The sequence below is a fragment of the Ostrea edulis genome, chromosome 9, assembly GCF_947568905.1.
Source record: "Ostrea edulis chromosome 9, xbOstEdul1.1, whole genome shotgun sequence".
In the NCBI taxonomy this organism is placed as follows: Eukaryota; Metazoa; Mollusca; class Bivalvia; order Ostreida; family Ostreidae; genus Ostrea; species Ostrea edulis.
In genome coordinates, this window is record NC_079172.1 from 53819896 (window position 1) to 53847731 (window position 27836).

Below are 27836 nucleotides of genomic sequence, written 5' to 3' on the forward strand. Positions count from 1 at the left end.
AGTAAATTAGGCTACCTGAGAGAAATATGGCGGATAAGATGAAAAAGGTGTACGTATTTATTAATTCATGTCAGCTTTAACAAACAAGTTGATGGTACAGAGGTTTCAACAGTCTCGTTTAAAGTCAGAATTTCGCAAATTCTATGGTCGTTATAACGCTCTAGTTTGCCAATACAACCTATCTTTGGGTCAAATGATGTCTGACATGTTTCATACCGATTGTTAGACCGTTCTTGGCACACTGATTTTGACTACAGATAACTCTGTTTACCTGATCAAGATATAGGGCTCATGGCAGTTGTGACCGGTCAACAGGGGATGCTTACTCTTCCTGGGCACCTGATCCCACCTCTGGTGTGTCCAGGGGTCCGTGTTTGCCCAGCTATCTATTTTGTATTGCTTATAGGAGTTATGAGATTGATCACTGTTCGTTATCTTCACCTTTCAGACATTTCTGTGACCTCAACATCGATATTGAGTAATTAAAGTTGATCCTTTTGTTCACTATACAGGAAGCCTTTTTTGTATATTTCAAAAGATGTTTTAGTTGGGATATTTTATAAGATCACAAACCCAATGCTTCTAATTATCGCTTGCTTTCGATTACATATCCATGACTTTACAGCTTTTAAAATCCTCACCATTTCATTTTTGCCAGGTGACAGGTAGGATAAATACCCCGGACGAATACAAGTTCCCCTGCCTTTCTGGCAAGCCGGAGAAGTCGCAGCAATATACAGAAATTATTTACTCGACGGTTTTAGACCCCAGTGAGTTGTTTATAGGTGTTATGAGATTGATCAATGTTCGTTATCTTCACCTTTCATATACGTCCGCCTTTAGATGGGGCGTTATTATGGCGGTTTTAGACCCTAGTGAGTTGTTTATATACACCCGCCTTTCGATGGGGGCGTATTATGGTGAAGCATCTGTCGGTCTGTTGTGGGTTTTCTGTTTCTATTTTTATTTCTGTCACATATCAAGCTGAAACTTGCTATGGAATGTATTTGTGAGTCACACTAGATCATGTTGCAATATTGATAATATATGGAGGTACATACTTTGTCCGTGTAACCCTTCTCTAAGTTTTCAAGCGAGGACCTTCTTATTTAACAGCGTGGGTATGGGAATTAAAGATGTTCATGTGACAAGGAATTTGATTTTTCTTCAATGTTTGAGAAAATTAAAGATCGTTTAATGTAGTCAGTTTTGAGGAAATATGACAAACTTAGTACTCATCATGCGGTTTGTCAGGTTGTTTTAAAGCTATGGCCTTTGTACAATGTAACAACTTGATGATCTGCATGTTGGTTCTCTACAAAAAATTTTGAACTTAGACAATTTTGGGAAAATATTTCACTTTCTTGGTTTGTCTATCTACCTTCTGTCATAAACTTTAATCTAAGACCTTTTATTAATACGACGTAACAGAAACTATATCACAGCTTGATGAAAGCTGAAATAATCTGATGTAAAGTTTTACAACTCATCATGGCTTAATAAAGGAAACACCCCACATTGCTTGTGAAGGGCGTATTATGTTCCGTTTCCGTTACTCTAATTCACCGGTTAGTTCAATATTATTGATACGATGTTCACGAATGTATGTAAGCCGTCTCGTCATGATGTCTAGAGTTGAACAATATGATAGTGAGTACTTACTCGCCGCGTGTAGCTTTGAAGTACTCTATTTATAAGATCTACCGTGTAAAGGTATAATTTTGATAACCAAACCACTGCCAAAGTCTGCACGATATGTGAATAATTTCATGGCCTACTCAAGATGTGGACAGACCAAATACAGTTCTCAACCTTAAAAAAAACTACAGTTATCAGGCTTTGATCTTGACCTCTCAATTCAGTGTAACCAGTTTTGATCAAGGTTACAGGGGAGGACAAACAGCTTGAAAACAAACAGGTCTTTGAAGAGTGGGTTTTATTTTTCAATAATACTGACAACCAAAATATACGTCTAGATCAAAATCATATGTCTAAGTAAGAAATATATTAAATTGCCATTTCATCAACACAAATTATTCAAAGACTTGAAAATATGCTTAAATGAAATGAATTAAAACTTTTCAACCCAAAATATTACAATATTTTATTTTTTGACATCAACTTCTACTCTATAACCTAAAGTGTAAACATTAAAACTTCGATTACTGAACAATTCTCAACATGTAAGCATACTCCAAATGGGTTAAATTACTTTAATGTAGAACATGTATACTTTCACATTTTGCATGTGAAATTCGCATTCAAATAACCATCAATTTTTAAAAAATGTTCTGATTTTTAAATGTGGTTAGATGATAAATATACCACTAAAATTGATATAAGAAAACCCTCACAAAATCCCACTTAAGCACTTGAATAAACTGTCAAATTTAAGTCACGTTGTGATGAATTATACAATTTATACTGACCTCACACATGAAAAAACAACTACTTGTGTCATGTTTCCATAGCTATGCAAAAAAAAAAAAAAAAAAAAAGAATAATAAAATAACCAGCCGTACACAACTTCTTGCAAAATTTCACTAAAAGGTTATGGTTATTTATAGATTTGATCCTGGCACCGTCATTCTGACAATAGATTTGCACATGAATTTATTCGTCATTGAGCTTCCTTTATGTCCAAACTGGACAAAATATAACACATGTACAGTTTATTTCTGCACGAACTACAAACATATAATGCCCAGTTGGATTACATCGACGAAGTCCGGATTTTCATTTTGAACTTAGGAAGGCTTGGTTGTACATAAATTTCATGTTGAGGTTAGATTGTAATCATCTGAGGTTGAAATATTGGTAATTGTTTATTACTTCGCCAAAATAAACTTACTAAAAGATATCGTAAAACTAGAAACATTCCTAACTGATCGCTATGTGATACTAGACTATGGCGTTTCGGTTGATTTTACACTGTGAATGTTCAATCTGCAATCTGTTTGTTCAAACATATATAAATTCGACAACAAAAACATAATTATGTCTTTATGTACAATTCAAGGACGTAATTTTATACGAATACGGAATATTCCGACCGCGTTTGAAACTCATACACTGTCCATCTGTAAGTGCTATGAATGATCGTCTTCATTGTCCGATTGACACACATAAAATTCCTCCTCCTCGTCAGAATGACATACAGGGTCTGTCCAATCATCAGCTGGTGAACCTTCTATTGCGGTTACAAAGTTTTCTGGTTGTGCAAATACGCGGCCTTTTGTCGTACGCGATCGCACGTGACCCGCGTCGATTTCATCCCACTCTTCATCCTCGCGTGGCGACGTTAAGGTAGGATCTGGCGTAGCGCTGGTGCGGTATGGTCTCCTACTTCCTTTGAAAGTCACATTTGCACGTTTCTTCTTTTTGACGTCTGCATCGCTGTCGGCTTTTGACAATACGTTATGAACTCTAGTCGACTGCTGTACGTCACTGCCGCTTTTCCGACGTATGCTTCCTTCCTGAATTCTGCTAACATACGTACTCAATCTCTGTCGATTCTTTTTGCTTATTCGCGATAAATTTTTGATTTCGTTAACTGATATAGGAATTTTAGGACCATTTTCGCGTTTATTTTGAATAACCTCAGCAAACACATTTTTTATATCCTCCGTATGAAGCAGCGTGTTGAATTCTGTGAGTTTTGAAAGACGTTTAAAAGCTTCATGTGGATATTTGAAATTAAATGTTGAATATGGTGATTCTTTGTCATCGAATATATCAAAAGAAGCAAATTTTATTTCCTCGTCAGACTCCCTTTCAACTCCTGAAATCAAGAAAAGAAAACGCATTACATAGTGGCTTTTTCTATCCTCGTTTTAACTAGAACTGCATAATCTAGAAACATATTGATACAATTCGTTAAATTTCGTGATCGTTATAAATGATCAAGACGTCCAAAAAGATCATGAATTAATCATCTGTATAAAATCTTAATGACTCTTTATGCTGCATACTAGTATTTGTTTTTAGCTATTTGCCTTTCTACGTCTCTTCAAGAATTTACCTGGAGCTTTGTACCTCCGAAATTCAATGTTCACAAGGCAAAAATGCAGAACAATAGGACAATATGGGTCCGTAGGGTGCTTGAATATATACATTTCTTTCATTCCTTCACGGTCAAAGACTGTAATATCTATCGGAGGAAACGGCAGCTTGTTCATGTTTGCCCATTTTTCCGCCAGCTTCAGTTCCTGGAAAGTTAATGACTCGTTCACAATAATTCAATATCCTGGTTCTAGACCCTCTACAGCATGTAAGTATCACAGTCATTACAGCATGAAAGTATCACAGTCATTACAACATGTAAGTATCACAGTCATTACAACATGTAAGTATCACAGTCATTGCAGCATGTAAGTATCAGTCACTACAGCATGTAAGTATCATAGTCATTACAGCATGTAAGTATCACAGTCATTACAGCATGTAAGTATCACAGTCATTACAACATGTAAGTATCACAGTCACTACAGCATGTAAGTATCACAGTCACTACAGCATGTAAGTATCAGTCATTACAACATGTAAGTATCAGTCATTACAGCATGTAAGTATCACAGTCATTACAGCATGTAAGTATCATAGTCATTACAGCATGTAAGTATCACAGTCACTACAACATGTAAGTATCACAGTCACTACAGCATGTAAGTATCACAGTCACTACAGCATGTAAGTATCACAGTCACAAATAGAAATATTTGTCTTCCTTTCGTGAACAGAAAAAAACCAATCGGTTCGCTTATCTCTAACGCAGTATCATCTAATTAACATATGATACTGACATATTGTAGAGGATTTAGAAACTGGAGTATGATAGATAAAAAAAATCATACCAATTTGATACTGTTGGAATCTCAAGTGGAATTCAATTCGTTAATACTAGTAAGTTTCAATGAAGTGAATTGACCTTTTTATATCATGTTAAAATACAGTTTATTACTTGTCCCGTGGGGATCCGGGTTAGAATAGGTCCTCAGTACCCCTTGCTTGTCGTAGAAGGCGACTAAATGGGGCGGTTCTTCGGATGAGACCGCAAAAACCGAGGTCCCGTGTCACAGCAGGTGTGGCACGATAAAGATCCCTCCCTGCTTAAAGGCCATAAGCGCCGAGCATAGGCCTAAATTTTACTGCCCTTCACCGGCAGTGGTGACGTCTCCATATGAGTGAAATATTCTCTAGAGGGACGTTAAACAATATTTAATCAATCAATCAGTTTATTACTATGGCTAGATTCAATAATCGAGAAAATCTGCTTTTTGTTTATTTTACAGTAACAAACAAGTTCTACAAGTTATATTGATTAATGCTTCTCGTCTGCTCAGATATTTGCGCGAGGGGGTCATTGATGTTGGAGTAAAGCGAAACACTCGTAAGAACCTTTCTCACATACAACTACTGTCTATCATGAGAGTCGATCATGAGAATGGAACTCGGATCGCACGGTCAGAAGTAAGTGTGTTATCCACTACGCTATCTGGACCTTCGAAAATCCGTGTTCATCCTAAAGTGAGGTTGTAACTTTGATCAGTTGGAGCAAAGTCTTAACACAAGAGGCCTATGGGCCACTACGCTCAGCTGAATCACTATAGCCCTGCTATTCTTCAAAAGATTTTAAAAGATTTTTTACTCCCTTTATTCCCACGAAAAATTATGACCCCAACCCAGTCCCTCGGGGTCATGACTTAACCAAACTGGAATCCACACACCACTATCAACTAGGAAGTTTTTCTTATAAAAGACTTTTTTCACTACACAAGGGCAGGTATGTCTGTTCAACAGGAGATGTTCACTCTTCTTAGGCACCTGATTCCACCTTCGTCATGTCCAGGGATCCGTACTTCTCCATCTCTTAATAATCTTATATTCATGAGATTGATCACTGTTCGTTATTTTGACTTGTTCATATATATCTGTGTGTGTGTGTGTGTTTGTCCGAACATACAGCTATTGAAAATATGTTTTTTCAACATCTTTCTCTAATATCATACATGACTTTCACAATTCAGTTGGATAGAATCAATACCTTGAATGGAGGAGTTGTGTCACTTGGTCTAGCACTGAAGTCAAAAGACAAGATGATATCCACAGCTCTCTGTGGCCGCATTATCAGGGGATACGGTGAATTGAAGGTTAAACCTGCATCCACCATATATAACCGTTTCACATTGGTAGGATGCATCTCCAAAAGGCCATCAAAATCATCTACAAAAGATTCCATTATTATTACACAGTTCTGTATTACATCAAGTCTAAGATGTAATCAAATACATTAAGCCAGGCCATCAAGAGATAGACAAAACTCGCTTAACAAGAAATGCTTGTCTGGGTGTTTGCTCCTTAAGTTCGCGCAACAACCTGTCCGACGTATCTTACTGTGTTGTAAGAATTTTGTTTTAATACTTTGATGAAGGGTAACTTCAGTAGTTTGAAATAAAGGATTTTGAAAAGTTAAGGTAAAATCCATTTATAAATTGCAGGTCTTCATCTCGATAATTTTAATACGGACTCCAAAATTCTTTTTTTTTTAATTTTAAAAGTATAGGATGCGATGTTAATTACATGAATTTGAAATGCAAAAGCAATGCGTCATTTGGCTTATGAAAAAACACAAAGATTCCCACTTTTCCTTTGATTTTACAATATATTAGTACTTTGCAAATATAGTTATAACTTTCATATTCATGAGGAACCTCAACTGAATGAAATTGCTTTTCATGGTTAAGGAGAGGTATTTCAACGGACGTTCAGTGTCTCCTCTTTATGAGGAGCATATCTATAACAAGAAAGCAACTAAACTGGACATCCACGAATATATATATATATATATATATATATATATATATATATACATGCATTTGTAAAATATTTGTATATGTTTAAAATTGTTCAAATATTTGTTTTGTTTACACACAGTTATTTGTAAAATCCATGGGTTGTAACTCCCTTTTGGTGAATATTTTTATTTGTTATTTTTTGCCATTTTGGGCTTGCCCACCCCACCCTCTTTTTTGGGGCGGAATGGTAAAATCTTGAATCGCAACACTCCTGTTGAACCCACCCCCCCCCCCCCCCCCAATATCTATTATGGAAGTGTTGGGTGGTGAAAATAAGATAATACTACGCAACCCATGAAATCTAAGCAGATAAACATAGTTGATAATCACAAGAAATGAATCAAAGAAAGAGAAGGTTTGTAGTTGTTAAGGTACATGTATACACGAGAAGAAATTACTATTATACAAATACAGACGTAAACAAAACTTGCACAAAAGTGAAAAAAGCCTGGCGAATTCGGGAATCGTTATTGACGTACCACTAACTCTGTTTCCGGATTCATTCGGGGAAAAGGGGGACAGAGGATACATTTCCTGCAGAGACAGACCTCTCATGAAATTATGCACTACACCCGCTCTGCCAGCACGAGAATTCAGGAGCTCGAATCGCTTACTGAAAGGAAGATTAAACGATTTCTAAAACTTCTAAATCCTGTATTTTGAAAATTTATTGAAAAAAATTATTTCTGTATCTTAATCATTTTCACAAAATAATATTATGACATACTCAAAAGTACATTTCTGTAATATGTTTTCAAAGTTACAAAGTGCAAGCAAATGAAGACCGTTGCATACAATAAATTAAATACTGCATTTATCACACAGAAATTGCCTAAAATGTTAAAATACAAATCTGATAACATTGTCGTCTTAAACACCTGTGCTAATGTGTTTTTCTTCGTAAGATTTAAAATAAAAAATTATATCAACCACAAAAATCTACCTTATTTTTCACGTGGGAATTGCTGGTGCAATTTAAAATATTAGATAGAATGTAGGTTAATATATTTACAAATTGAACTTTAAACATGAAGGACCTGAACAAGTAACAAGTATTGTGAATACACGTAAAAATGAGGATTTGGTTCATAAAATGCCACTGCCAGATTTGGATTTCTGAATCAAATAGCAACATTAAATTAATGTCAAAGTAGAACTACATACTTTTCTAAGAGACCTGACAAAAAGTTTTGCCAGTATCCTTTCTGCTTGGTTCTTCTGTTAGGGGCATTTCTTTGGCGGGAATGGCCGTTGGACATGTCTTTAGGAGCCGTCGGTGGGTAAGAAAAGACATTCTTGCTGCCTGGATTTTCTGTATCATTCTTTTCTGGTTCCTCATCTTCATCGTCATCGTCGTCTTCACTGCTGTCACTAGACTCTTCGTTATGACTTTGTTCCAGTGTTTTCACTAAATATCAGACAAATATTCGCGGTCACAGCTAACTATTAAGAGACTTACCTCATTCACAGCAGCAGGCAGTGACTATATGGAGCATTGAAATCGTTAATCTATAGATGTTTGAAAGGGAATCATACAAAATGAGGATCTGATTAAATAGACTGACACTTACCCATCTCTTGGCGAATCATTTCCACAGGGTCTTTATTCCTGTTATCATCCATTAACCTCTTGAACAATATACAGAAAGCACTTCCCCATATTCCTAAAAATTTATGTAGTTTATACATGAATGAAAGACGGATCCTTGCATTCACCTGCCTATTCGTGAAGACTGTATAGTCCTGTTAGTCTTCATTAGATTAATGTGAAGGACATATCAAGTTAACAAGACATCACAGATGATTTAGATATCGTGTTTGAGAATTTGTTTTCAGAAGAGAGATAAGATTCTGAAGTACACCAAGACTGAGTCGTGCAGCGTTAAGCTGACGTGAAAACTGTTGATTACCTTGTAAGAAGTGGAGAGGTGGTTCTCCATAGGATTTAACCAGTTTTCCCATAAAAAACTTGCTTCCAAAAAGATCTGATTTCATATAGGCTCCGTATTTTGGCATTCCAATTTCATATGGAGAAAATTCAACCCATTCTGTAAGCAGAGACACAAGGGCTTTTATTTCACATTCTTGGACATCATGGTTGTCTACGTTTGTTTGCCACAGACCTTTGTTTTCTTTTATCATTAAGCGCGATTGCAAACAATAATTATTGAATATGCATTTTCCAGAATGAAACACATATTCTTGTTTTTCAAATGACAATTGTGAGGATGAAATCGTGTACCCTGAAAACTTCTTGCAGAGCGATCCGCCTTCACATTTACACACGTCATTAACGGAAGCGGAACTTTTCCATCTTTGACTTTCTCCCTCATATACGAAAGCTTTGTTGTAAGCCTCTGAAATGATGTAGCAAAAACTGAATTTTATCTCACCATCACATTATTTAAGCATATCTGGTAATTTTGATGGATTAGATAGGTTTCACTAGAATCGACCTTGTTTTCCGATAATTTTTTCGTATATGTGCTGTATTTACATAATGATATGTAAACATTCTATGCTATTTTCATGTACTACATCTACAGCTATCAAACTTACGTCTTTAAGAAGTGTTTCCCCCACGAGATGTCCAAAGATATCTGTAAAACTAACGGGCTGCCCATTTCTGCGCTTTTCCAAAATGCGATCTATGTAACGGTATACACTCTGTGGTGATAATAGCCAAATCAGACTGGAATCAATGTTATTCATTAGCTCTTCCTGCATGTCTTCTGGTCGCATCTCTGGCCAGTCTTTGTGGGAATACAATGTTGACACATACCTTTAAATAAGTGAAATGCTTACGTTCCATATGATGGTCAACTGCACTTTAATGAATTACTTAAAGATTCGAATTCAACATATACTATATTATGTAATATTCTGCAAATTATCAATGCTTGTCCCGAAACAAAGTTGGAGATTACAAATGGCAAAGTACATCAGTGTACCAAGAGAATACTTAGTCAAGTAATACTCATAGGAACACGTGTCTAACCCCTTCCAGTATTTCGCTATCTCACTAATACCTCCACTTGTAGTATACATTTGCTGACAGGGTTTAAGAGCAACATATGCACATATTATCCCGAGACCCCAGTCGACAATTATTTTCCCCCATCATACACTGTTATAAAAGAAAGCTAAAATTACAACGACTGGGGACAGAATTAGGGTTAGTGATTACAGTTAATGTTCGGTTAGTGGAAGAGGCGAGGTTTAAAGTTTAATCTATCCAATTGAACATTAAGCATTTTTTAAATTCACGAATCATTCATTTTATTGTATAAAGGTGTCTATAAGGTATCAGAGCACATACATAATTGATATCTATAAGCACAGAGCGTAATTGTATGGTTTTGCTATTCAGTAGTAAAAAAAATAACCATAACTCAGATTTTCCTGAATAGTAAAACCTATACGGTACCAATTCTGATGCACTAGATGCGCATTTTGACAAATAACATCTCTTCAGTGATGCTCAAGCCGAAAATTTGGAAATTCTAAATAACAATAAACTTGTAAGAACTAAAAGAAAACTAGAGTGCCAAAAAACTGGAGCCAAATTCGTCCAAGGATAAGAGCTATGCATGAGGGAAATAATCCTATATTTTGAAATGAATTTCTAAATTTTATTCCAGCAGTTAAATATACATCCGTATTATAGTTTATTAGAAATATTAAGTTTTTACCATGACGAGCCCGACAGTCCCCCGACATACGCAGCACAATCGAGGATCCCGGACTTTTTTAAGGCGTTGAAAACCCCGCTATACGCCACCATGGCGCGGAATCCTCCGCCAGACCCAATGACTGCCACTGTAGGAACCTTTCATGGACAGAAAAAGGGTAAAATAACTCTGAGTGGGTTTATATCAAGTTTTCAACGGCAAAGAAAAATTGTGTGTGTTGAAGTTCTGTGTCGATAGTGACTAGAACCTGCTTGGTTTTGCAAAAGAATACACCTTTACTACAATTACATACAATCTAGATAATGACAAGGTGAAGATAATGAACAGTGACCAATCTTATAACTCCTATATAAAGAATACAAAATTAAGATTTGGGCAAACATGGACTCCTGGAGACACCAGAGAGGGAGTAGGTGCCTAGGAAGAGTAAGTATACCCTATTGATCTGTCACACCTGCTGTGAACCCTACATGTATATATTCAGGTAAACGGAGTAATCCGTAGTCAAAATCAATATTTAAAGAACTGCCCAACAATTCGTATGAAACGCATCAGGCATTCGAATGAAATGAAAGATTAGTATTTGCAAATGAGATCATTATAAGGACCATGGATTTTGCAAAATGCTGACTCTAAACAAGACTGTTGAAACCCCTACAAGACCAATTTATTTGTCATTAGTCTGCCTCGACTTAAAAATTTAACATGTGCAGAACATGCTCTCGCGTATATCGATCCGCTAAGAGACATAAGCAACAGATGCAGATAATAATGGAATAAATATGGCTACATAAATACGTGAAGTTGATGATTTTAAACAACATGAAAAATATTACAGTAGATAAACCTATACATTGATTATAAATTCAGTATAAGTAATACACATAAAAATAACGTTTACCCAGTAATAAGTCTCCTTAGGTATGAATGACCTGCAGAAGGTACGTATCATTTTGTTTGGGATTTTGAGAAAAATATTTGCTAAGAGAAGGTAAAAGTCGACTGAAAGCGAGAAAATTTGACATTTTTCAGAGGAGAAACTTTGCTGCAGAACCTACTTCATCCAATGCCTGAGGACCGCGTTCTTCTCCAAGTAAGTCCACCATTTTCTGCATTACCACAGCTCTCCTTTTTTCTATGAATTCTTTTTCTTCGTTACAAAGACACAAACTGTACCGAAGAGTTGGGTGTTCACTGCAAAAAAATGCAATGCACGCTTAATAATAAAAAATAAGAAGCCTTTTTATCGATTATATTTTTACTTATGTTATTTACGGCGTTCATTTATTTTTGCATTGTCTTCATTACCAAATTCAGCTTCAGTATTGTATTTCCATTCCTACTAAATGAAGAGCCAGAATTAGATTGACTAAAGGACCTTTACATGTATTAAACACGCTATAACTTATATTATAGGTTCCGCCTCTTTGGACCTTTATGTTAGTTAGACTTGATCTAAACAGAGATTTTTCGTCTTCAAACATGGAAAAGGGACGACTCTCTGGCGCGGGTTCTTGAAAACCTGTCTACATATATAATAAATGACAGGGTTTTCCGACACAGCTTTTCAAAAACAATGTGTCCATATAGGACAAACATACGGCTTTTGATAACCATGCAAACGAATTGAAAATATTTCAGCCAAAGCCTGCGTTCAAATTGTGACAGAATTTGGAGTTAGGGTTATATGGAGAGCTTGATTACTGAAAGACAGGTAACAGTGCCAGTCCATCTCGGGGCCGGTTGGCGCATTCTATACGGGCACCATCTAAGCTGATCTCATCTTGAATTCATTGCTATATGCAACATTTTACATATTGCTGAAAAAGCATACGGAAGTCTGAGATTTTCATTGATTAATTTATTGCTAATTGTCTTTTGAAAACATTTCAGCGTCAATAAGTCTGAAACCAGTGTCTATTCAGGTCTTGGCTTTGGAAAGGAATTCGAATAGACAAAAATTGGATAATCACTAAATGACGACTGGTTGACTAATGGAATTACGTTAATTACATGATACTACTGTACGAGAAACAGGCACGTCTGTACACAAGTTGTTCATACCATACAATAAATCATTAAACTATAGTGCAAGTGAAAGACACTTACTCTTCATGAATCCGAAATTCAAGTTCCACTTCCGATTTCTAAAAGAAAATAATTCAAAACTAGATATTATCAAGATGATCAGCCTCACGGAAGGCTTTGGGGCAGTATTTGTGAAGTCCAAGGTTCATTGATAGAAAAACAAAGCCCAAAACTCAAACTTGATCTGTAACCCAATAGATAAGAACGCCCAAACTTAAACTTGATCTATAACTCATTAGTATTAGTAATATGTTGTACGGTGTGACCGTTGAGACGAGCGAAGCCCATTAAATTAACATCTTGAAACACGACTTTTATCCGCCTCTTCATTTAACGCGGGAAATATAACGCGCTTGGTGTAAACAGTTACAAATTGTGACGTCATATTAGCTGCAATGTTTTTTCTTCTCTCAAACCAAGCAAAAACAAAACGTTTGAAGCTATGAGAAAGCTTGTCTGGAATTTAAAAACGTTAATTATACTTTCTAAACAATCTAATTATTTTAATTACGGGATTGTCAATGAAGTATACCGCAGTGACGGCGACATTTTTCCGGAGGCATTATGGGTAGTCCCCATCATTTTTCAGCTGATGAAGAGCAAACCACGCGACTCAATTGCGTAATCATTGGAGCGAGATCGTCGCGACGCGAGCTTCGCTCGCTATAAGTTCAGTTAATATGTATACGGTATGACCGTTGAACCGAGCGAAGCATGTAATGTCCATTAGAGTGTCCCAAGTGGTAATCATAATTTCGTTAAGTATGGTAGGTTATAATTCATTTAAAAATATATATTTTTAATGAAATTTTCCTTGCGCTAAAAACCCAGTAACATCTCAATATTAAATTGGTTTATATGGGGACAACAGTTTTACAGGATCCGCCTATTCATTGAACGCGGGAAATAAAACACAAGGCGACGTAAACTGTGTATTGTGACGTCACATTTAGCCTCAACCTTTTTTCTCTTTTTCAAAGCAAACAATTATAAACAACAATAAAACATTCCGTATGCAATGAAAAAGGCCGTTATAAAACTAAACAAAATTAACCAATAAATTCAAAATGGTAAAAATGTAACCGTAATTTTATCGTATATTTTTATTTAAAGAAACTCATGAACTCGTTCATCTATTTAGTCGTATTACGGTTTTATATGTAATTATTTGCTAAAATCTGTTACAATGATAATTATACTATTCACTTTGAACAAACTGAGTGTTTAAATTACGAATTGCACGTCAGAGTCTTCTATTATTGGCATTCAAAATAAAACCCGAATAACTGTTGAAGCAGGTAAATGAAAAAATAAATGGCGGCGCCCATATGGATCGCGAAAATTTCATTGAACGTATATAGAGATCGTCTCTTTTTCTTTTGCTGATTTTGACTTTTTTCTTTTACATACGTGTTACCTTTAGAGCCTTGCTTCGCGGACGGGCCGAAGCTTCGCTCGGTATTACATTTCAAGTCAATAGCTGTATGAATAGTTTAAAATGTCCGGAAAGCGTTTGCACGGACGCATGCATGCACACATACACATGTTGATCACTATAGCGCACCTGCCTATTGCGGGGCCTTGATAAACATGGGAAACAGAATATAGCAGAATGTATGGTGGACATTGAAACATCAATCTGATTATTTTTCATATATGAATACTGTACATTGTCCATCTCAAGAAAATATATTTGAATAGAATGATAACAAGTCACTAAATTCAGAAGATTATCACGTAATAGTGAACAATGAAATATATCATGTTTTTACCCCATTGAAGAAAAAAGACTTTGTTGTGACTTGATTCGTCGGCAGCGAATCCAAAGGAAACCATGCTTCTCCAATAGTCTGGTCTAAGGACCCATAATTGGCCTCCATCAAGATCATGTCTGAAAAGGAAGCAGACATACGATGCTCATTGTATTCACAATAACAAGGGAAGAAATAAACACTGTACGACACGAGCTCCATTTACCCACCAAAGTCAACATTAGTGATTTATTTCAAAATTAAGCATATTCTGTGCAAAACACCCGATGCAAAGCATTTGTTATGATCGAAATAATAACATTGTTTCAGGAATAATGTCGTCATAACCATTACTTTTTGTCTCCATTTTCGGTATTTTGATATTTATGTCAGTTGAGAGAGAGAGAGAGAGAGAGAGAGAGAGAGAGAGAGAGAGAGAGAGAGAGAAACTTTTGTATGTCCAAAACTGCACTCTATGTTTCCTGAAAGAAATGTTGGCCCTTTTTGTGGAAATAACTGATCAGCATTATAAGTGCAGCAGTACTTCGTGTTTCGTCAGAAGCTCCACACCATTTTTTTTTTTACTCTATCTTACTGGAATTAGGATTGACACAAATTCGTTTAAAATACATCCATCAGACATTTCATTGCATGTTTGATATGAAAGGATATGAATATACATGTATTTGTTTTAAAGGTAAACAGTTAAATTGTACTTCAAATTGTAGATTCAAGTGTTTCTTTTATTCTTGAGTCTGATCTAATATAATCAATGTCGGCTTAAATGACGGAGGAGAGGTTCTATAAAGGTCAGATTTTGTTGTGTAGATAACGTACCATTTAAAAAAGAACAACCAACAGCTTAACCCCGTGAAGATATCAGAGCGATTTAGTTAGGACACGTTTGTATTGGCAGAATTAAATCTTTCAACAAACTGATTTAAGTGAATCTAAATTTTCCTAAATAGATTTTATCTCCGGAAGTATGAAAAGTTCCCATTGGCGTTGGTAGGGAATCGTAGACTCTTAGCTTACTTACGTATTTTGATGCGAGGAAATGCATTCTTTTGTGCTATTGGACAAAGTTTATTTTGAACTTAAATAAATAGCTTCTATCTCTAAATGTCGAAAGGCATGCGCTTAGAATTAAAAAAGGTTTCGATGAAGTTCGTAGACGCCGTGCTATGTAAGTAGGAATTATCAGGCATTGAAATATACCCTGGTACTATGAAACGTAAATCTGCTGAAATCAACAAAGACGTCAAACCCTTCAAAATGACACACTCAGTACAAGCTCTGAAAAGTGATCAGTGCAGAAAAAGTGGTCAGAAAGCATACCCAATAGGTAGTGTCGAGAAAAATGTCACCAACAGTTCTGAATACTTAAGAGTGTACTGTAGGAATGTTAGAATGAATAAATGAAAAACCATTGTTCAATTTTCAATGAGATGATATACAATTTAGACTGAGTGAGAATATGCACTAACACAAATATTTTATGTACCGAATTCCCACATATCCAGTGTGCATTCTGCCTCACATATCGTTAAAGATAGCAAAGCTATTTCTGAATGATTTTACTACATTATCGTTAGGACTTAATTCAACTTAAAAGCTGAAAATTTTAATTGTATACTTGATTTTCAAGTAAATCACATGTGTACGCTATAAAAATATGACTTCACAGGTGATTTGCACCAAAGTCTGGATTTTTCCTTTTTAGAGACAAGAATCGTGAGGAATAAATCTGACTTGAAAGCTTAAGATTTTAGAACTTTAAATAAATCATCAAATAAAAAAACCAATCGCGTCACAGGTAACGGTTTGCTCTACGTCACATCCTGTGTGGGAGGACTCTAAATTCGGTGTTAATAGGTAATGGCTGTCTTCCACTATAACATTAAAGTACTCAAGAGTCAACATAAGCTACCATACTACAGTGTCAACCTTTATAAGCCAGCTTGCTGTCACGTCCAATGGTCGAGTTGCATGTTTAAAACATAATTAAGTTGCATGACAACAGAATTAAGTTATATGTTCCTATTATCAAGTTACATAATTCAATTGCTTCTTCTTTGTTGTATGTCACATGCTTACGATATTGATATTTTTTCCCAATTTTTTCTATCTTATTTTCTTGCGTAAGTTTCATGTTTTCATATTTATGCTGCATATCAACACAATTATCTTGCATGTCATAATCTACAGAAAAATAGCTTGTTTTAGAGGGCAGAAGTAATCCACCATAGTAATTTACAATTTATAGCTTGTTTTAGAGGGCAGAAGTAAGCCACCATAGTAATATACAATTTATAGCTTGTTTTAGAGGGCAGAAGTAATCCACCATAGTAATTTACAATTTATAGCTTGTTTTAGAGGGCAGAAGTAAGCCACCATAGTAATATACAATTTATAGCTTGTTTTAGAGGGCAGAAGTAAGCCACCATAGTAATATACAATTTTATCTTCGTTTTCAAACATCATAAAGCTGGTAAAGGGCAATTTACTTCACACGTTGTTCCGTTCTGTATTTGTTTAAGTGTAGTTTTTTACGTCACACTTTGGTCCGTATATTGTGTAAGGAAGGATGGGTGTTTCTCGAGGTTTTCACGAGTGTCTAAACGGCGGGAGAGTTTCCAAACGACGGCTAACAGGCGCAATCAAAAATAATTTGAGGTCACTAACAAATCTGCGGTGCACAAGACCTAAGAACCACATGATCAGCAGAATGACCCTACAACAAAAGGCAAAATGATTTATTGTCGGACATCTCTCTCTCTCTCTTCTCTGGAGGACTGGAAGAAAAATATTCAAATAGACAACAATGACACCACCACCACCAACAAATACAATTCTTTCAATAGTAACAAAACCACTACCAACCAAAACAACAATAACAAATACTGTGATCAATTAATCTTTTAGAAAATTATACAACAGAACAAGTAAAAGACGAAGTAGAAGATTAAAATGTCTTGCTTATAGGGTCCAGGGAACTTTTAGCAGTCATAGCTGGACCACAGGAGAAGAAGAAGAAGAAAGAGGAGGAGAGGAGAAGGAGATAACAAACAGGGCCAGTTTGTATGTAAATGATGTTTCCAAATAGTTATGCCCAAATCGTCGCCGGCGATGATTTGGGACGGGCGACGATTTGGGGTGTAACAGTATATGTTTTGTATTTATGTGTACTTTTTACGTCACACTTTGACCCGTATATTGTGTATGTTCTGTATGTATGTGTACTTTTTACGTCATACTTTGACCCGTATATTGTGTATGTTCTGTATTTATGTGTACTTTTTACGTCACACTTTAACCCGTATGTTCTGTTATTTGTTGATGTGTAGTTTCTCCCTACAGTACCAGTTTGTACGCGCCTGTTTTCAGAATACATGCACTCTAAATGTCCCGGAGATACTCGATCCTGGTGCATTCTTCTTATAAGTTTATTGTACTCTCAAGGAGGTTAATCGTTAGACTTCAAATTTCTTCTTCTCGAGATCAGCACATAAATGTAAAGTTAAGACACACGATTATATATTTCCCTATAAACTTATGGACTTACACTTAGAATTATATAATACCATTATGGTGATCACGAATTTAGACGAGGCAGGAAACGGCGTGTAACAAACGGAGAGAGACACTATGTCTATCAATTCATTGATATCAATTAATAGAACAAGTATCAGTGTATTGGTGGATATTTTTGCAAATCAACCAAGCGTAAATTCTAAGGCGTATCCTACTATTGGTTTACTGGGAGTAGATACTATCCATATAGATACAAGGTATCAGGAAATTGAAATCAGCAGTAATCCTTCTTCAGGAAGATTATAGAATATAAAGGAACTCCATTACAATTTGATAGTAGATAAAAGAGTAATAGACGACACTCCTTATTTTGTTTAGTTCAGTCTCCTGTTTTCCTGATAAGTATTTCCACCGCGAACCGTGAGATAAGGGTGGAATTTGAACTCATCGGCTCAGTCCCACTACAGTATTCGTCCTCTTTGCTATTTGATGAATATGTCTATTTCTGCACAACGGTAGAGGAGAAAGCTTCGTAATCGGAAGGCCAGGACAGTCTTTCCGATGAGACTCGATATCTCGTGTCACGCGGTAACCACCGACAGGATCCTGTATTCCGTGTACGTGGTAACTCAATAACAATAGTTTGAGTACAATTTAAGGGATGTAAGGACATGGAGTAGTTTTCTATCAAATGAACGGGTATTACTTAAAATCATTAGTTTTATGTTCCAGATGTCGTATGATTAAATGAAACATGTTCTTTTAAAAGTATACATGTTATTTAAACCTTTAAAAATCTTCATGCATGCTTACACAACGGTAAATAACGGTGTTCTTTACCTTTTTTTTTTCCAGTTTCTGGGTTAGTCAATACTCTTGACATTAATTGTTTAGTTTCCCTTCATTGTGTATATGAAGCCTTAATTAAAACATTTTCAGCAAATTCAAATTGACATATTCAAAGCAAACGCTGGAATTTATGACTTAAGAAATTGTGTAACTGGGTATCCAAATTACTGGCAAAAACTTCATTTACAATTTATCTGAAGAAAAAAATTAAATTTCCACTCTTAACATACTGGTAGATGTACACGACTGAATTCCCATTATAGCTGAACATACTATATCTTGATGTTCATTACATATAATGCACATGTAGTTAAAACTAAATTTTTAATGAACTATTTCAAAAGAAATTTTATGATCGGACGGAAATTTGATGATCAGTAATTGATAATTTTAAGTCTTCAACAAGAAAGCATACGTCCTCAATGTCGTGCCATTCTGACTCGATGTTCATTTTATAAAAACTGAAAATTAATCTTTTCATCTACGTCATTCACCGAAAATGAATACATTTACTAGAAACATTATAGTCAATTGATTACAAAGTAAAGTCAATGATTGTTGAATGTTGATAAGTGGAAGTGGGTGGGAGGGTAGAACACATGCTTATCTTATATGACTAAAAGCAAGAATGTTTTGTCCATTGTTCATTCTGATGAAAATAACGCAATCTTACGTCAAGGTGTATCAAGCAAAACAAGGAAAATCCCAGAATTTTATATCTAAAAAATGATTTCGTTACTGGAGTCAACATTGATGGCGCACCTATATCCGTAATGTGTTATACGGTTACAGACCCGGTGTTCCCATGTCATATTCTATGAATCAATTCTCAACCTATATTTCTGGTCCAAGCTAACTACAATTCTCAACCTATGTTTCTGGTCCTAGCTAGCCATTAACACATAAAAGTAGAATCAAATTTTTTTTACTTAAGAACCATAATTATACGCATTGAATATTGTGTTCAAATTTGATATCCTAAAATCAAGAGACCATCTGACAACAAAACAAATGACAATGATAAATGACCAACAAAATATATGACTCCTGCCTTCTAGGCCTGCAATACGAGGCTATCGTTAGAGTTGATTGATCACTACATGATCAACTAATAACAATGTGTTAGAAACGAAAGATTCATACGATCAATATTTAAAGCAAGCAAGGTTAGAAAAGCCTGATTAATCTAGGAGTACGGACACAACCCTCCATTCCTCGGCTGCACGATCAAACATGATCAAAGTATTCATATTAAATTATATAATATTCCACGACAAATATGCTTTAGCTTAGAAAAATAAGAAACATGTACGCGTGCAGGAAAGTAGATGCGCACGCAACGCAGCACGGCAGGGAAGGTGAACTAAGCCCTGGTGGTAGTCCAGTGTTTATTAGTATTTTTTAAGGGAGAAGAAACATGTCTTATTTTCAGACACAATATCCGAGATCAAACGGAAGATTCACTTCATTTGCTGTCGAAAGTGCATTGGAACCAAATCCCACTATAGGTTGTTCAGCGTAACCACGTCTGCATAAACTTTCTGATATGTAACAATCTTTTACAAATAGTCTGTACAAACTTTCTGATAAATAGCAATCTTTTACAAATAGTCTGTATAAACTTTCTGATATGTAACAATCTTTTACAAATAGTCGGTATAAACTTTCTGATATGTAACAATCTTTTACAAATAGTCTGTATAAACTTTCTGATATGTAACAATCTTTGCATTATTCTGTCATTTCGATGCCCGCGATACATTTTACGTGGACCGTAAAACTGTTGAATCATCTCTCACGTTAACACTCTGTCTGTAACTCTAAAACTCAGTACATTCCTACCTGAATTTGGAGGTAAATTATATGTTTGAAATGATTCAACGAGATGCCACACATGATTATCTCTGCAAATGAGTGTAATGACAAAATGTATTTTACAGCGTAGTACATAATCTCCTCGAATCCTTTGAAATTGAATTTATATCCTTCAATCCTATTAGATTTTTTTCGTAATTTAAAATAAACATATATTTTTCCAAAAAAATTATCCAAAAGTATATGTAGCTTGATAAATATTCTGATAAAACCCAGCGAACAAGAAGTGGATTGTATTGTGCACTGTATAAATACGCTGCGAGTTTTCATTGTGCACTATTCAATATAATGCCACAATTCATAGATCGTGTGAATAAACTCAACTACGAGTCTCCTACTGTTAAGTATAAGCAAAATACGACATGCAGGTCCAAGGGAATCAATTTCAAAGGGGAAAAGCCGATTAAAACACATTTCTACCAATTTTCTACTCTATTGTGTGTAATTTAGAAACACACCATTTCAACTCGTTGGATAGAGCAAATACATTTTCACAAAATATGCGCGGATCCATTTTTTTCTAAGGGCAACAAAAAGCCCTACCCTCTTACATGTAGAATGAGCATCGGCGTATTCTGGACCAATGATTTTTAACTCAGTAAAAAGGGGACGTAGGGTTGAAATACTTAAACAACACGTACTGCAATTTGGTCTTCTTTTTCTTTTTTCTTTTTTTTATCTATACCCAAGAGCAAAAGACGCTAAATATCCATGGGAACCCGGGTTGGAATGGGTCCTCACTCCTCAGTACCCCTTGCTTGTTGTTAGAGGCGACTAGATGGGGAATTTTTTTCCACTCATATGGAGACGTAACCATTGTCGGTGAAGGGCTGCAATATCTAGGCCTATGCTCAGCGCTTAAGGCCTTTGAGCAGGGCGGGATCTTTACTGTGCCGCACCTGACACAGAGCCTCGGTTTATGAGGTTTCATCCGAAGAGCTGCCCCATTTAGTCGCCTCTTACGACAAGCAATGGGAACTGAGGATCTATACTAACCCGGGTCTTTACGGAATGATGAACGAGGTAGTGATAGTCTAAACTGTAAAAATTCAATCACTTTATAACACTGTAGTAGCATGTAAAACTTATACGGTACCAATTTGGATGTACCAGATGCGCATTTCGACAAATAATGTCTCTTCAGTGATGCTCAACCGAAATGTTTGAAATCCGAAATAACAATGAAATTTTAGAGCTATTATAGCCAAAACAGCGTGCCAAAAAAGTGGAGTCAAATTCATCTAAGGATAAGAGCTATGCATGAGGGAGATAATCCTTAATTTTGAAATGAATTTCTAAATTTTATAACAGCAATTAAATATACATCCGTATTTTCAAGCTAGTAACGAAGTACTTAGCTACTGGGCTGTAGAGATCCACGGGGACTAACAGTCCACCAGGAGAGGCCTCGACCCAGGGGTCATAATGTAAAACTTATACGGTACCAATTTGGATGCACCAGATGCGCATTTCGACAAATAATGTCTCTTCAGTGATGCTCAACCGAAATGTTTGAAATCCGAAATAACAATGAAGTTTTAGAGCTATTATAGCCAAAAACAGCGTGCCAAAAAAGTGGAGTCAAATTCGTCTAAGGATAAGAGCTATGCATGAGGGAGATAATCCTTAATTTTGAAATGATACCATATGTCAAAGTTTTACACTGCCTAGAAGTTTGTTGCTGAAAGGTGTAGCACAGGCACCTGAAGGGTGGATAGCTTGTATAGATCTTGTGTTCATACCCCCTTCTAGAAAGAAATTATTTTATACAGAACCAATAATTTATCCAAAATATGTTATTTCCCCATCGATTACTCTTATAAGTAGTTCTGAATAGTCAGTTTCTAATTTCTGTAAGCTTTTGAGATGATCACTTGTGAGAGACTGGTATATGTAAAGCCTACTGTTACAGACAATATTTTCACCTCGATGAAAGAGCTCTGCTACCGGGTATTACAAAAAAGAAATGCTGGGGGCCAGAAGATATAATGATATTTTACGGTTGTAAACTTGCACATAGATTCGGATTATGATACATATGTACAATGAAATTTCCTATCCGTGAAGTAGTGAATTGTTGTGTTTTATGGTATCAGTATCGCTAAAAAGTATCGATATCCTGTCTGTCCCCATAAACAAGGAACAAAACAAGCTTTAAGGACTCCACAATTCAAATGTTTGATAACTAGGAATTTTCAACTTTACATGTACGCACCACAACAGGAAAAAGAAAAAATACTATTTTCTATCACTTAACAGGACATGATGCCATATATTGTCAATTTCTGAGTACACACTAAATATACAATACATATACAATACTCAGTATTGTGTAAGAAGAAACATACCATAATTGGTTTTGTGTTGTAAACTGTCTCACATTCAATAAATTTAATACATGTATATAAATACCTCAAGTTCAAACCCGCCTAATGTTAGATGCTCAATTTTCTCAAGAGCACCTCACATCCCACTACTATCAGCAACTTTAAAACTTTTAAAAAATAAAGATATGCTTACGTAATTTATTTTCGACCTTGTCGTCCAACAGAAAGGTGAATTCCTCATTCCACACTGGGTTGACCTCGTTGTCCTTGGTTGTCGTCCGGCGGCGACCTTCTGGGGCCGTTTTGATCCGCAGCATTAGGTAAGGATCCGGTGTGTCCACTAATAATGCATAAAAAGGTAACGAAATCGTTACATATATGTACGTTTAAAAGATGAATAGAAATTTTCGAGTTTTTATATATCAAAAGATGCCTTTTAAAACAAAATATAAAATGTCAGGAAAGAATAATATGTATATATTACGACGAGAGTATAATTTGGTCCCTCGAAAACGTATATAATTAACGCTTTTTTTTTCAAACATGTACATTTCTTGTGTAATATTATAATGATTATATTCAAATTAACATCAGATATTTGAATTGATATGATTTAAAACTGATTTTAAAAAAAGCGATAGTTTTTTTTTAAAACACAGTGCAACTTTATGAGCAAGATTAGTTTTGTGACAGCGACTCACGAAATAAAGCGTGTTGGGAAATCAGAATATATTATTTAGCAAGGTGTATATGTACGTTGTTCATTAACATAGAGTAAACTTTACTTCTCAAAAGAAAAAAAAAAACCCGAAGAAAATTCATTAGAAATACCAAACAATGTCCTAATCGTGAGTAACTCTTCGTGTAATTCCAAATTGTTGTTACCGAGAAATTGGACATCTAATTTCTATACGGGGAGGGGGGGGGGGGGGGTAATATTTCAAAAAGAAATTCCCAGTTTCTTTTGTGTGTTTCTTACTTATAAAATCTTCAATTAAGCACAATAACAACGCAGTTTATTTATGTATGTTCAATAAGAATTTCTGCATGATATTTAATCATAACAATCGCTAAGTGTTGTTGGCATTAAATAATTATACACAATTAAATCAGATAACCAGAATTTTAACTTGATAAATTCTACATACATGTACATTTACATCGTAAATAGGAAGGTATTGGTTAGGTAGGTAAGCAAGTATTGGTCAGGCAAGTAGGTAAATCATATCTTTTCTCAAACTTTATTTCCCGAATACACAAAGAAACAAGCTATCACTTGATAGGGGGGTTATATTTCAATCACTAAGCTGTAAAAGTTAGAGACATAGAAAACATACGGTGTCTGGTTTTATTTTATTTAAATGGACAGCAGGCATCTCGATTAGTAAGAATTCATATAATCGTCAGCTCTTCCGCTTTATTTCACAGTTTCACAGGGTTATTATATGCTTGTGAAGCTGTATCAAGTGAGTCATTATAAAAGGATATAAGGAAGTCTTTTCTTCTCAAGATACCAACAAAACGAGGAGGGGAGGCTTCCGAATGCCGGTTTTTTAAAAGGGCTTCCGAATGCCGGCTGCTTTTTAAGGAGCTTCCGAATGCCGGTTTTAGTATTTTAAAAAAATTGTGGGGTCAAGGGTTCGCGAGTAGAAATGTGTGCAAGTATGTGTAATACTTGTATTTAAAAACAAAGTTCAAGGGTTCTGCGCAGGAATCATTATATACATCTTACTAAAACCACTTCTCAAAGTTACAGATCACTAGTCAACGTCAGACCATACGACCACAAGTTTTAAAACTTAAACATGAGAAATCTAGTGAATGCCCTGTTAACTTAAGTCAAACGATGTAAAGAAAAAGAAGAAATCATCAAGAACCTTCAAGCTTTTAAATGGGTAAGGGAGGGAATTACACCCTTCTCTAACTATTTGACATGTTTGATTCCATGTTACAGTCGTACCTCATAGCATTTTAATTTCCATTCTTAATTTGCAACATGACAATTTCGTGTCACATTATTAGACCTCAATTTTCCATCTGTTATCGTCGTTTCATTCTTACATGCACATCTTTGATTATAATATATAGTATCTGCAATGATTCTAAATATGTGTCTGTTGTGATGTGCAACATATTTTAGTCTGAAATAAATTACTTAAGACCTTGCGGACCATTCAAAATAAGTGAAATTAATAGCACCCCTTCAATGTAACTCCAGTCTGTAGTATCTTTCCGATGCATTCTTGGTTTGTTTTGGGTTTTTTTCATTAAGAGAAATGTGTATTTATATATTTTTTATCCAAAATAAAAAGCATATAAGAATTGAAATGTGGTAGTATTCTCCTTAATTTTTTCCACATACTGTATACATGTACCCTTTTTGTATTTAGACGAACACTTACATGCAGCATAAACATAGCCGACGATTTTTTTTTCTCTGGAAAATATTAAATAGGTATCTTTATATACATCGAGTGTCTTCTAATTTGAAGTACTTTAAATGTTTTCTTAAAATGTGTGTTGAGCTACCTATGTATATCTAGATCTTTACAGCAATGAGTGTTTGTATATCATTAAAGTTTTAAATTTTTTAAGTCATCGTCATAAAGTGTTTGTGAGATATACAAAACGTGTAACTGTTTCAGATATGTGGATACTTCCAACTTGATGAAAATACAATCGTGGTAAAAGAAGTTTCTGTTCAAATATTTAAGGATTACCCAAATTGTGTATTTAAGGTAGAAATGCAATTCAGACAGTTTCTCTGAGTTAGATTTGAAGTACTGAGTGGAATGAACAAGACCCAGAAATACATCCATCAAAAATGTATAAAATAATCAACACTTTTCAATAAAAGACCTCGTCATAGCATTGCGTATCAAGTCAGGGGTGGATCAAAAGCGGGTGCTAAGACTCAAGATGGTATGTTTTCTGCCGAATAGGTCACAAATTGACCATCTTCTTTTAAAAAATTAAATCGACGTGGAGGAGCAACCCATGTAACACCCTCCAGATCCGCCACTTAGTAATCTAAGAATGTTCCATGTTGTTTGAAATACTCCAAGTTACCCTTCAATACTGTAAATGCTGTATGTTACTGGAGTCTTAGAATAGAGCACATATGTTACGTAATCTTAGAATACTGTATACATATAAGCGTACTTCTAATTAAATGTAAGCGTAATTCTAATTAAATGTAAGCGTAATTCTGAATACGTTACCGTAATCCATCCATCCCTTTGTGATATTTCTGCCACAGACGACCTTCACATTCAATATCTGGCATGATCTGTGCTCCACCTAAATTACAAGACAGGCAGGTTTTCAATGGAAAATATTTTATTACCTTTTTCAAATGACTTAACCTAAGATCCATTTTCAAATGAATTATGACTGTTGGTAATTGCACTAAATGTGGCAATTGTACGAGATTTTTTTTACAGTCAGAACATTTGTACTCTGGAGGAAATTATGTTTAACAGAGGATCTTTTAAAAATGAAAGGCAATTTTATGGTAAATCAATATTCTAAATTACAACATGATTAATACACTCCGATATTTCTGCAAACGTAGCTGTTAATTACGAGTCGTACAGAGCATAAATTATTTATTCTCATTATAGAAGAAATCACTGTTCATGCCTTCTGAATTTTTATTCTAAGGTCTTCTATTTTTAATCATACTTCATCAACCGAATATTAGCGGTTATTTTCTCATAAATTTCCAGTTGTTATTAGCGTACAGAGGCTGCTCAAGGCATCGTGTCCCTAGAAAATTTTGCCTAACTAGGTGTTCACCAAGGTTGAAGGAAGATAACAAGCTTTAAGCACTTACCTCAAAGACTTGATAAGGATCAAACCTAGTAATAAAACAGATCTATATCTTGTCAACCAGTCAACATTACTCAATAAAGACAAAATATTCCTCTATTCAAACAATGGTGAGTCATTTCCTGGTTTATAGATTTCAAGACGAATGATTACTGTACTTCGTAAAATAAAGATTACCTAAAGAAGCGTAAATTAAATGTACAAAGTTGTATAATTACCCTTTATTTGGGTTCATGGCTTTACTTGCTGACGAAATCGACAACTGAGGGTGCTGATCACTTTAACAATCATGCACTGTCATCAGACGACTATCACAGACGACAATCACAGACGACACATTTGAACTGTTGACGGAAATGCGGTTAACATTCCCGTGCAAGCGTTACCAACATCCAAATTGTGATCCCCGTTAAGTTTGAGAAAATATTGCTGCACAGAACTTTAAGCTGTTCACATTGCATAACAAAACAATGTACTGTACCACCAAATGGATTCTGTTCACAATCCACAACGCGGTGTTCTAGATAAATAAAGTAGTTTATCCGGTATGTACATATAGTGACGTCACTGACCGGAACAGAGCATTTTCGAAAGAAATTTAGGTTTAAATCTATTTTTATCTGCATAAGACACGAGTCTTTAATGTCAACAACCAGGTAAAGGAACATCAGACTGCCACGTATAAAAACGACAACATGTAATAATCTGACGGAAAGCGTATAAAGCCCGCCAGGGAGAGGCACGGTGTGGACTCTTTCTCATTACTGCATCCACCCACTGGTAATTAATGGTTCTCCCAGTAAGATGGATGTTTGCAAGAAGCTGAAATCTGAAAGATCACACAATTTTAATTGGTTTAAAGCTGTCAAGAATATAGATGAATATGGATACAATATGATAGTTGCACGATGGTCCATTGGATGGAACAACAAATAAAATATTGGGGAAATACATAAACACATACAATAAACTAATGTAGTGGTGAAGAGTTCTCTTTTGTCAGTCTGCATACGTAACACAACGCACTGTTTCTAA

General features: G+C 35.4%; 1 protein-coding gene across 1 annotated transcript; it reads right to left on the reverse strand.

The window, feature by feature from the left end:
* Positions 1-1917: 1917 nt before the first annotated feature.
* LOC125658004 (cytosolic phospholipase A2-like) lies at positions 1918-27594 on the reverse strand. Its single transcript, XM_048889016.2, has 17 exons — positions 27020-27594; positions 26806-26830; positions 26192-26270; positions 23164-23310; positions 14407-14525; positions 12656-12693; positions 11605-11740; positions 10547-10683; positions 9414-9636; positions 9097-9211; positions 8765-8902; positions 8426-8518; positions 8019-8262; positions 7334-7467; positions 6044-6222; positions 4022-4208; positions 1918-3781 (listed from the first exon to the last, which is right to left on the reverse strand). Exons 1-17 carry the CDS (start codon positions 27034-27036, stop codon positions 3090-3092), a joined length of 2703 nt encoding a protein of 900 aa, XP_048744973.1. The 5' UTR covers positions 27037-27594; the 3' UTR covers positions 1918-3089.
* Positions 27595-27836: the final 242 nt, after the last annotated feature.